This window comes from Uranotaenia lowii, chromosome 3 (assembly GCF_029784155.1).
Source record: "Uranotaenia lowii strain MFRU-FL chromosome 3, ASM2978415v1, whole genome shotgun sequence".
Lineage (NCBI taxonomy): Eukaryota > Metazoa > Arthropoda > Insecta > Diptera > Culicidae > Uranotaenia > Uranotaenia lowii.
In genome coordinates, this window is record NC_073693.1 from 245047395 (window position 1) to 245059457 (window position 12063).

The following is a 12063-nucleotide window of genomic DNA, read 5'->3' on the forward strand; positions in this document are numbered from 1 at the left end:
CGGCAAAAGGAAGGGGAAAGGTAGCAGATATTTTCAAGCACATGAAACTGTCAAAGTTTGCGAAGAAATATCTGGTTTGGCAAGCCATCTGTATCTGTGGCTTGAAAAGCAGCATTTTCATAGCTTCCGGGACTTTCAACCAAGAAATTTACGTGAAAGAGTGTTTGAATAAACGTCTGCTGCCTTTCCTTAAGAAACACGGTTGCTCCGTACTGTTTTGCCCGGATTTGGCATCTTGCCATTACGGTAAAAAGGCCATGGAGTGGTACGCCGCCAACAAAGTGCAGGTGGTTTCCAAGGACAAGAACCCTCCCAACACGCCGCGCCGGAGCTCCGCCCAATTGAGAAATACTGGGCTATTGTCAAGAGGAACCTAAAGAAGACCAAAAACTGCTAAGGACGAGCAGCAGTTCAAGGCAAACTGGCTTTCTGCGGCGAAGAAGGTGGTCAAGGTGGCCGTACAAAATCTGATGGCAGGGGTTAAGTGTAAGGCCCGGCAATTCGGATTTGGAAAAGCGGAAGCCTAACTGAATATTTTTCCTGAATTTTATACTAATTAAACTTGAAAAAGAAATTTAATTTGATTTTTTAACTAAACGATTTCACCGATTCACAAGCGTTTTCCCTTGACCAAATTTTGACCGTATCACCCTTTTATTCTGAATTCAGATTGATTGAGACTTAGAAGAATCGATAAGATTATTTTAATGCAGGTTGCTAGAAGCGTTCTTGAAAAGGCTGAGAAAACTTTTTAAAGTTTACTTTAGGCTGGTTACGTAAAAAGATTACCAGTTGTCCCAAACACTTGTTAACATTTACAACCAATATTTTTCTCTGGAGCCACCGTAAGCTATTCAAGGTACCGAAAGTGGTCTTACCCGCTTAACTGAAAGATTAATTTCAATATGAATACCCATTATACGTGCATACTCTAAAAGTTCATTCGGCTTTTAATTGGATTGGCCTGTTTGTTCCAAATTATGAAGCATCTAGATCATCAAGATGTAAGTGGGAAAATTAAGAACGCCAAAAAGAATTCCATGGCGTCTTAATCGGTGATACATCTCACACCATAGTGAGGAAATCTGTTTTATAAACTGGATAATTTTTGCCCTTTCAATTTGGAATATTTGTGGAGCGGTGGCCCATCTTTCCTAAAATGATATTTAATTTATTGACCAAATTATGAGCTTAGTGACAAAAAGTTTTCTAAAACGAGATACACCCACTTTATCCGTGAACTTATTTCCATACGGACGAAAAGTTTTTGAAATAAATCGTAACGTGGCTGGCACTGGGAAGTCATTTTGAATTGTCCGAAACCATGGTCGCGTTCGAAGAGTACATTCGGTGTGAACGAGTTTCGTTCCGGATCTGGAGAGTTTTGGGCCTGTGGGCAACCAAAGATGAAACTCTATCTTATCGGGTCTTTCGATTGTCCTATCACTTTCTCTTTACAATAATTTACATTTTCGCGATGGTCACCAGTTGTTTTTATGCCGAAAACATTGAAGAGTTGTGGACTGATATTCTGTTCATCTTGCTGACGATGCTAGCCATGTTCACAAAAATGGTAGTGATTGTGAGAAACTTTGAAAAAATCTATTGTTTGCTCAAAATGACGGTATCGGACAGCTTTAAACCTCAAACAGAAATCGAGGCTCGTATTCTAGATGACAATCTGCACGTGTTTAGCAATGCAATGCTTGTGTACCTATCGGTTACCTTTAGCTGCCTGTGGGCTCATCTGGGATTTCTGTTCGACGATCGCTACAAGCTACCATTTTTCAGTTGGTTCTTTTGGCTTCCGCTGGGAAAAGGCAATCCACTGAATTACTATTTGATTTTTGTGTATCAAATGTTCGGTATGCTCGGCCATTGCTTGTTTAACGCATCAAGCGATGTTCAGCTGGGATATCTTTTGCTGAGTGGTGGATTGCAACTCGATATTTTGAGCGAAAGTTTCGCTAGACTGCCCGTTCCTACATCCGGAAAACCGAACGAAATCCGTTACTACCAGAAAACGTTCCAGAATCAAGTTGATCAGTACAATCGAATCTGTCGGTAAGATGAAGTAGTTCGTTATAAGTATCCTAGAACGCAAGATTGGCAAGAAACATTTACTTTCAAAGATCTTTCTCAAACACGTGGTGCAAGTTTGTGTTCTTGTTCACTCTGCTTAGCCTTATAGCGTTGGCCTTAAAACAATGAATAAAGATTTGATTTTAATCAATTTTTAGTAAACTTTCAGAAAATTTCAAAGGCACAAAGGGAACAGAATACATTTCGATGAAAATTTGGCTTCTTTTTTGCTACTTTCAAGTTTATACTAACTTTTCTATTACATCAACATCATTTTGCTCAATCTTATCAATAATCAATCTTGTTGAGCGGAAAATTAAACTAACTTTTTCGTCGAATAATGAACGTTGCATCGTAAACCCTGAATAATTTGTTTCTTTTTTTTCATTTGGGGTCATTTGTTGAATTTCTCAAACCCTGGGGTCTAAAATGCTCCGTTTGGTTCAAAACTCATCCATGATTTTTTGCAGAATTTTTAAGCAACGTTTACATGAGTAAATTTCAACTTTTAGGTTTGTATGGGAAAATTAAATATTTTGTACTGAAAAATCATCATCATTATAAAAATCATTCTTCCCGAGCTTGCTAATGGTTTTTGTGCTAATTTATAAATTCTCCAAAGTAAATTTTCCGCTTAACAACTTTGTCAAAGACCGTAACTTCGTATCTTATTAGGCAAAAAAAAAAAAATTATTAGGTATCGTTGAAAAATAATAAACTCTGTTGACATCACTGCTAGTGCCTCGCGAAGTATTGCATGAAAAGTAGTCATGCAATACCTCGCTAGGCAACCAGCAGTTATGTTAATTGAATTTATAGTTTTTAAATGTCAAAAGACATGCCCGCCATGCCCCTATTAAACACCTAATAACTTTTTTGCCTAATAATATACGAGGTTACGGTCTTCTATGAAATTATTTTATCGGCTATATCGGTGAAATTTTATATTCTTTGAGCAAGAATATTTAAGAATTGAAAGATTATAGATGGATAGATGATTAGAATAAGGTCTTCGATAATGTTGTTTAGCGGAAAAAATCCTTAAAAGAATTTATAAATTGACTCAAAAACCATTAGCAGGCTCGATTCCACAGAAGAAACAAAAATGATGTTGATTTTTCAGTACAAAATATTCAATTTTCCCATCCAAACCTAAAAGTTTACTAATTACAAATGTAAACGTTACTTAAAAATTCTGCAAAAAAACATGAATGAGGGGGGGCAGCCCGACTAGTAGACAACCAGCAAATAACTAATCTGTACAACTGTTTTGAAGCGATGTGTTCTGCTATAATAAAAAATATTTTCGTAGAAAAACCGAATTAAAGAGGTCAAATTCTTCGAGATGCCTGCCCGTGAAATGGTTCCTATCAGATTCAAATTGGTATTTGCAGGTGAACTCGTGTAAAATAATATGATTTTGTAAAAATTTTGCTTTTGTGGTAAAAATAATAGTGTACTAAGATAAAAAAGATTATATTATTTTAATGGCATTGCGGCGAGATGAACTTCTAAGGTAGAAATGTTTAAGTAATTGTGAAGAATATAGCTGAATGGATGAAGCGAGTGCGCTTCGTAGAAGAAGTTAAAAGGTGGTTAAGAATGTAAGCGGAGGGCAATTTGTGTAGAAAGCTTGAAACTTGAAACGATAGTTTTATTTTCGTAGAATAGATTTGCATCAAAAAATTTTCGATTTTTTCAATAGTTGTTGTTTTTTGAAGCGTTTAGTGAAGGGCGGTAATTGGTGTATAAAAAAAAAGTGTGGGTTCCTAATGACCGGTCACGCACAATTTCTTTGTTTTCAACGCATGTATTGTGTCAAATGTGTAAATTGAAAGAAGCATTTAGTTTGATTATGTTAGAAAATGATGTTTTATCGCTGAAAGTAACCGATTACTTGAGGTTGTTTGCCGGGAATCATCATTTTGTCAGTCAACGCACTTTGTTAAAATTTGTACTAAATTTGCGGAAAAAATTTCACAAAATGTATTCTCTAAAGAGCCAAAATATGGTTTTGACAGCTCGTTGTGTGGAAAATACTTTAAAAAAAACAGTTTCCTTGTTGTTTAGATAGTTTTTCCTTGAGAAAACATTATCGATACCCGAAAAAGTCGAGTAGGCGGTAATAGGGCCGGTTGAACACCCCAAAGTTTAGTTAATTATTTTGAAAAGCGTACATTTTTCGCATTCCACTATTTTTTTTATTTAAAGTAGAGCAGCTTTGGGATGTATTGGAAAAGAAAGCGAATAAAAATCTGCCGTCGTTTTTTTATTACACATGTTTGAATTTGAAAAACCGCTTAACTGCATGCTCAATGCATATCTGACAAGTCCGGGTAAACTATGCAGTCTGGAAAGCTTTATTTAGCTGCATTCAAGTTTTGACTTTTCAAAGTAAGACATGTTTTGTAGTAGTAGATGCTTGGTGACGAACGTTTTAATTCATAGTTGGCAGGTTTCCTGCTTAATCTCATTTAAATCACCCAAGGTGCAGAGAGGTCCCTACAGTGGTCGGAAAATCGCTCGAGAAAAGCAATCAGGAATGGTTTCTACAAACATATTATAATCAACATTGGTAACTCTCAGCTTGCTTCATATACTTCAGCAAGGACATGTATATCAGCACCACCTCCTGGAGAAAGTTCTTACTGGAAGGAAATTTCAAGCATTGAGGCACTGAGGAAACTCTGAACATTCTTTCCATCAACCGTGGGTTCGCGTCTTAACTACAAAAGTTCGTGATTGAACTTGCATTTCTATGACCACGCAGAAAATTTTGTTTATGTTTTATTTTCAACATAGGAATTTCAGCCTACTCCAACTTTTCTTCGTGTAGCAAAGTATGTTGCTATGGTTCTCAATTTGTGTTGTTTTCTGCCGAATGGAAAAAAAGTCCCGACTGACGGAGTATGTCAAATCTATAATTTGAGATTCTAATGTCATTTGAATTGGAACAATCATTGATGGAAATTTCACTTTTTGGATAATACTGAATATTTCGTAAAAGAAATCATAAGAAGGCAACAATTTACTAAGGAAATGGATCTTAAAATGTACTCCACAATATTATTTGAAATTTATTAATGACCACATTATCATTATTATTATTATTATCGGGAGCACGTTTGGTAAATGGAAATCAGCATTTCTCTAAAATGAATAATTTGGTAAAGGAAAAAATTCTGCGTGTAGAATTAGCTCTTTTTCATACTTTTCATTTAGGCACATCTGATATTTTGAAAACTCCAAAACATGTTGAACCGATAAATCGAAATCATATTTTGAGTATAAAATTTATTAACGAAGCCAACTTACTTATCATGAAAAATAATATGAAAAAAATAGTAAATATACTTGTGTTGTATTTAGTACAATCGTCAGATCGGGACACAAAGTTTTGGTGATAATGAGCTTAACAGTTTTCGCCAGAAGCTTTTGAAATTTAGTCTAAGGCAACTTAGGTCTTCTCGATAGCATTTATTCATGTTCGTAAGAACTTTCCTCACATGGAGGCGCGTTTCATGTGTCCTTCAAGTTTCTGGGGAGTGAGGAATATTCCTACTATTATTATATTTGGTTTCTAGCTAGAATGATGCTACCTCCGAGTGCTGTGATACGCACGTGGTAAAAGTACCCATTGAATATATGTCGAAAATCAACACTAACTTGATACAAGAAGATATACCATGCCCCACCGGAGGCTACCGTTGCTATTCGTCACGAACGTCTATCCTCGCATCATTGTTGATAATGCTCGTTATTGATAGACGATCATTAATGTTTCAAAAGGAAAAATCTGAATAAATACCAGGACCACATGTTCAAAAAAGCTGTAGCACATGCTGGACAGTTCATTGCGGTTACCTAGTCATGATTTTGTCCTTCTAGGCAAAACGAAAAATAAAAAATCATCTGATAGCCTACATAGATCGCTCAGAACTGATACATATCAGTTATGATCCTAAAGGTTGAAAGTCGTTAGGGGAAGGAAATCAGCATCGAGACGTTCGTTGCTGATAGTCTGCGTCCTTTTTTACCTCATCATGTATCGCAAAAGTGTTTCAAATACAGAAGCGTCGTTGTCATGCATGATTGTTTGTATGATTTGGTTGAAGAAGGAAAATTTGACTGCTTTGATTTTTTGGCTCTGAATGTAGTCAAGCATGGCTCAGTGAAAATGATTGATTTTCGGAAGCATGGGTCCCTAAGAAGCGCTACTTGGAACTAGAAAGTTGTCTTAAGGTCCATTAGAAAGAACGTTGATTACCAAAGTAACAAAGACACATAACAAGGGAGAAAATAGTCTTGACAAATGTGATGTCAAATAATACCAATGTTTTCAGAAGACTTTTTTGGAGTTTCTTTACACAGTTTTTCGCACTTAGCAGGGTTTTTTTTCATACGATTATCACAATTTGAACGGTATCTGTTCTGAAGTCCTTTTCAATGGAAAACACTTTCTATATTCGAACATGGAAGAAGCTAAGCTCTATATGAGACCTTGAGCCCTTGATACCTGAGACCTTGAGTCCTGAGACTTGAGACCTTGAGACATGAAACCTGAAATTTGAGACATGGAACAAGAGACGTAAGTCGTGAAACTTGAAAAATGAGACTTGAGACATGAAAAAATTAGACCTAAGACCTGAAACTTGGGACCTGAGACTTGAGAGATAAAGACATGTGATCCGTGAGACGTAAAACTTGACGGGAGACGCCTAAAGGTTATAAATAAGAAAGCAAATTGTAGTATTAACATTAATTAATAACTAACCAGATAAATATATTATGATAATGCTTTGTTACTTTTCCATTTTTTTAGATTCATTCGGGAAATCGAATCGACATTCACTCTCACAGTATTCATTCAACTGTGTGCTAGCGGAATCACCATCTGTGCCAGCGTGTTTCGACTTTCGGCGGTAACTTCTATTCCATCAATTATTCGTTGATTGCATTTATTGAAGAAACATTATTGCAGATCAGTATCACCGACCACTTGGGTTCGTCAATTCCAATATTCTTCTATCTGGGGGCCATGCTGATACAGGTGTTTGTACCCTGCTATTTCGGTAACGAAGTTACCCTTAAAAGTCAAAAACTTACCAACGCCGTCTTCAGTTCAGGATGGTATAACAACCGACAGTTGAAGGACCAGAAAAATGTCAAACTGCTGATGCAGCGTTTCAACGAACCTATTCGTCTAAAAGCTGGTCACTTTTTCAACTACAACCTGGAGGCGTTTATGTCCGTGAGTTGATGAAAAATTTCCTTTAATGCTCAAAAATCAAGTTTTTAATGATTCTATTTCTCATTTCAGACCCTTAATACGGCTTATTCAGTGTATGCAGTTTTGAACAGTAAAAATAGAAAAGGCTGAACAGTTTGCTTAAAAAGATCACAAAAGGATTTCTTTCAAATAAAAAGTTTAGTTTTGACCTCCGTCGTATGATATAAATTATTATATTTTTCTGTCTCAGTTCGCTTAAAACGAGCCCAATCAAAGGATAATAATCGTAAGCGATTTAATCATAATCTATCTCGTTCAATTTTTGAATAATATCTAATAGATTAGTTACGATTATTTTGAATTTCATTGTTCATATTAATCATTGGTCTTCAGTTATTCAAATAAGTATAATAAATTATTAGTCCTTTGCCGAAGAAGGAAGCGAAACGAAGTTTGTTTTCTATTCTTCTAGAAAGCATTTTACTCGTGAGTCCCGATAGATTGAACCTGGTGTGACCAATTTTGGTTAAATCTTGTTAAGTTGAAAACATGCAGCTTGCGTGGAATGAATGGATCTATAAAGCAATGCGGAAAATGGTTAATGTCGTTTGTGTAAACAGTTACAGAAATTAGATTTTGCTAGATTTAATTTTGTTTCATTTAAAACGAAGAATAAACAATGCAAATTACTTAGCGTGTTTTAAAAAAAATCACAACCATCCGAAAAAGGAACAACCTTTATCTGAAAGTCTGTTTGTTTCATTTCAATTTGTTGGAGCTTTTAACTGAATTATTTTTTCGAAGAGAATTGAGCGGTTAAGAGATTCAATTAAGGATGAATACCATAAGGAAACGAAATTTGTTACAGAAAAAAAAAAATCAAATAACATATAGGTGATTATCAATTTAACAATTTCATTTTTATAATTTTTAATTAACAGATTAAGCAGGAGCAAAATAAAAAAAAAAACGTTTTTAAACATTCGCATATTATTCCATAACTGGATAACATCGGATTAAATTAAAATAAGTATTCCTTGTTTAGTTATTCATAATAAATCGTTTCTGTAATTGTTTACATCTTTATTAAAAAAAAAGAAGCTACGTGCATATTTAAAAATCTGGTTTGGACGACAAGTAAAAACTCGTATAAGAAGGAAACGCCTTTAATTTTTCGAAATAGTTTCAACACAAAATAAATAATGCTAGACGAATAGAAAAGCTCCTAAGGTAGAATGTTCGTTCAAATCGAAACGTTATTGAATGGATAACCATAGCTGCTTCAAAATTCCCTAACAAGCAAACGTGCTTCAACGAAGTTGTTGTTACAAATATTAACTTTTTTTAATGATTTTAAATAAAGATGTAAGAAGATACAGTTTCGATTAAAACACTTTTTTTTCTTGCCTAGTAGGGATCTATATAACCAAACTATCAGATTTTCATGTTTCACAATGATGCACATTATCCTATCGAACACAAAAAGCAACTCACCTTGGAACTGTCTGTCACGTGTCGCTATGACACCCACTTCTGGACCAGAAATAACAGTTCTTCGTTTGTGTCCTGTCCTGTGAGGGTGGTTTAGAGTATACATAGGCATGAACGAGAGTTCCTTTTAGTACGATGCGTAGTAGATGTGAAAAGTGTTTGTGTCTTTGCGTTTTTGCACGTATTGCGAGCCCCCTAACATTACATTTAAAATGTTTTCCGATGCACTGCCCGTTGACCGTCTTCGTCGTATTCCCTTTTCGCAACCCACATCTTCTTGAAAGTATCCAATGATGCCAGGATAGATCCTCCCATCCAAGTAGAATAGATACGCTCTTGAGGAGCAGCGATCTGTTAGTGAACGATTACGATTGATTACAATTTAATAGCTATTATAAAAGTAGGTAAATATATCTTACCCGGATCTTCATATCCTTCGCAACATGCTTTCGGATTTCCGACAGTAGTCTATCGCCGAAACCTTTGAAAAGCGTCGAACCGCCAGAAAGAACGATGTTCTGATACAGCATTTTTCGGAGATCCATATCTGATTTCTGGATAGAATACATGAGCACTTCGTGAATGCCTTCACATTCCTCGCCTAACATGTGCGGTCGGAACAAAACTTCCGGTGCTCGATACCGTGCCGGGCCAATCTCAAGCACATTTCCATCTGGAAGTGTGAACTTGACCTTTTCCGAATCAACGCTTTCCTCCTTTTGGGGAATCGTTGACAGATAGCAGACTTTTTCTTTGATTTGTCGAACAATTTCGAACTCAGCAGTTGTGCGGAAGTTAAAGCCCTCCTTACGGATGAGCGTTCTGAGGTAGCGAGTTACATCTCGACCAGCGATATCCACACGCATAATGCTGTGTGGCATTGCGAAACCTTCATAAATGGGAACGGCATGAGTAACACCGTCTCCAGAATCTAACACCACACCTGTCACACGACCGGTGGCGTACAGACTTAGGACAGCCTGCATCGAAACAAACAAAGCCGGTACATTGAAGGTTTCGAAAAATATTTCGGCTGCTTTCTCTCTATTTTTTCTCGGATTCAACGGGGCTTCCGTCAGAAGAACTGGATGCTCCTCGACGAACGTGGAAAGTTCATCTTTGCTGTAGATGTACGTCCAGATCTTTTCCATGTCGTTCCAATCGGTAATGATACCGTGTTCCATGGGATAACGGATGCTCAGCAGACCGCGATAGTCCTCAGCTTTAGGTCCCACAAACACATCCCCTTCCAATGCACCGGCCATAACGCGAACATGTTTCGGACGACCCATGCTGCAAAATAATAATATTAATTTTACCATCAAAGCAACCGCGCAATGCAAACGCACAAGTGGAATACTTACTAGTTCGGAAAGCGACATTTAGGTATGTGATCCCCGGCAAAACCGGCCTTTATCATCCCCGACCCCTGGAAATAAGGGAAAAAACGACATTAATAAAAACAATGTCAATCGATCATACTAAAATTCGTCGTCAAATTTGCCGGGTACCACCCAAGGAAGGTAACTTTACGGTTTTCAGCTACGGACGGCTGCAGGAGATAGATGAGTTCTACGTGCGCTGCCAAAAGCATCGAGACTGCTACCGGGATAAAAAGAACCTGCACCATCATGACGCTTATTTCGACATCTGCGCCAAGAGGTACCCGCAGCGTATAGCAAGGCCCACCGATGAGTACATTGCGCAGTGCATTCCGTACGTGAAACATTCGTATGCGGTTCGCTGCCCGTGTCCGGATCAGCGTCACCGCATCGAGGAACCTTCGAGCCTCAAAATAAGACTGTGTCGAAAATTCGATGCATTTCAATGATGTATTGTTAAACGGACTGGTGGAGAAACCTGTGTCTGCTGTTCAAGAAACTGATTCTCATAAAATGCTCAATAAAAAATTTAATTTAATCCATCTCATGATTGAAGTCCTCATATGTTTACAGAGATTTATGAGCAGACCTAATATTCGAGCAAAATTAGTTGATTAAATATTCATTGAAATTTTCATTTATTTTCATATGCTATCGATATTTTCCAAGGGATTGACAAGAAAATAAATTATGAAAGGGATTTTAATAAAATAGGTAATGTATCTACCAGTCTTAAGCCAAAGGTTTTCTCCCTGTTGCTAAGTGATCAAATCTAAGGGTGGAAAAATTGGTTTCCATTTAGATTTACATTTGTTGGAGCGTAATGTTGATGTCATACCAGATCGATCTCTAACTACCATCTTTAAAATCCTAAAAAAAATACAACTACCATCATCTATCAAATTTTCCACCTGCCTAAAACAGTAAAAAATTAAGGCGTTAAAAAAAATACAAAGAATTTTCTAAAGTTTGTTCATTTAGAGGTGCCGTTTTGCGATTGATTTGAATTTATCATTTTAATTCAATTTCATATCTGAATCCTTGTGAAACGCAATGATATATACAGACCCAAAATATGTAGATCATTATACAGACCCACCCTGATGACGTTCTAACTATCTCTTTCGCACAGCTCCATTCAAACGTAACGAATGAATCACGCTTGAGAAAATATTTTATGACTCTTTCTCGTTCTAGCGCACCTAGCAGCCCAACCCGACAAATTCATCAGCCAGCCAGCAGGAAAAGCTTCTTCCCCTTTTCCCTTTTACTTACATTATCTATCACGACGGGTTGGTTGAAAATCACGTCATACGGTTCCATAACGTCTCCGGGTGCGGTCACTTCCGTTCACTATCGGCTTCCGGTGGCTCCCAGGGGAAAACAGAGTCTAGCGGAACTGATTTAAGCTTACGCAGCAACGGTTTCGATTCGATTTTCTCTTCACTAAAAGCAGCTTGCGGTTTTCTGCTTTTCCACTCTAGCTAGACATCAAACGTTGACGTCTGCTGCTTTTTCTTTTTTCTCCACGATTACGTCAAATGGCAGTTGATTGATGAAGATTGTCATTTGATGTGACTCACACATGCGCACGATTTTTTGGAACGCTTGCAAAAATGAAACGGAATGCGTTCACAGGTTTTATTTATGCGGCGTGTTCAATTCGCGGAATTTTAAAAATAATTAATATTCTAGAGTTTGTTTTGATTAGGTCGTCTGAGATGTTTCGAGAATATCGCTGTTGAAGACACCACAGCAGCAGCGAAGACACTTTACATTCAGATGCGCGAAAATATATTTTGTCTGAGATGATTCATCGTATCTTTCAGAAATCATTTTTTATCATTCCCAGCAAAGACTCCATAAGCAAAGTCGCAA

The 12063-nt window shown here is 37.0% G+C and overlaps 3 protein-coding genes across 3 annotated transcripts in view; 1 reads left to right on the forward strand and 2 right to left on the reverse strand.

Moving 5' to 3' along the window:
- The window catches only part of LOC129755884 (axin), a 357557-nt gene that overhangs the window by 163211 nt on the left and 182283 nt on the right, over positions 1-12063 (reverse strand). The window lies entirely within an intron of this gene.
- LOC129755893 (odorant receptor 94a-like) lies at positions 1325-7984 on the forward strand. The gene is made up of 4 exons (XM_055752589.1): positions 1325-2064; positions 6905-7004; positions 7064-7333; positions 7403-7984. Exons 1-4 carry the CDS (start codon positions 1325-1327, stop codon positions 7460-7462), a joined length of 1170 nt encoding a protein of 389 aa, XP_055608564.1. The 3' UTR covers positions 7463-7984.
- LOC129755895 (actin-related protein 1) lies at positions 7530-11684 on the reverse strand. The gene is made up of 4 exons (XM_055752592.1): positions 11461-11684; positions 10168-10232; positions 9223-10096; positions 7530-9154 (listed from the first exon to the last, which is right to left on the reverse strand). The coding sequence occupies exons 1-4, from the start codon at positions 11506-11508 to the stop codon at positions 9011-9013; spliced, it is 1131 nt and encodes a 376-aa protein (XP_055608567.1). The 5' UTR covers positions 11509-11684; the 3' UTR covers positions 7530-9010.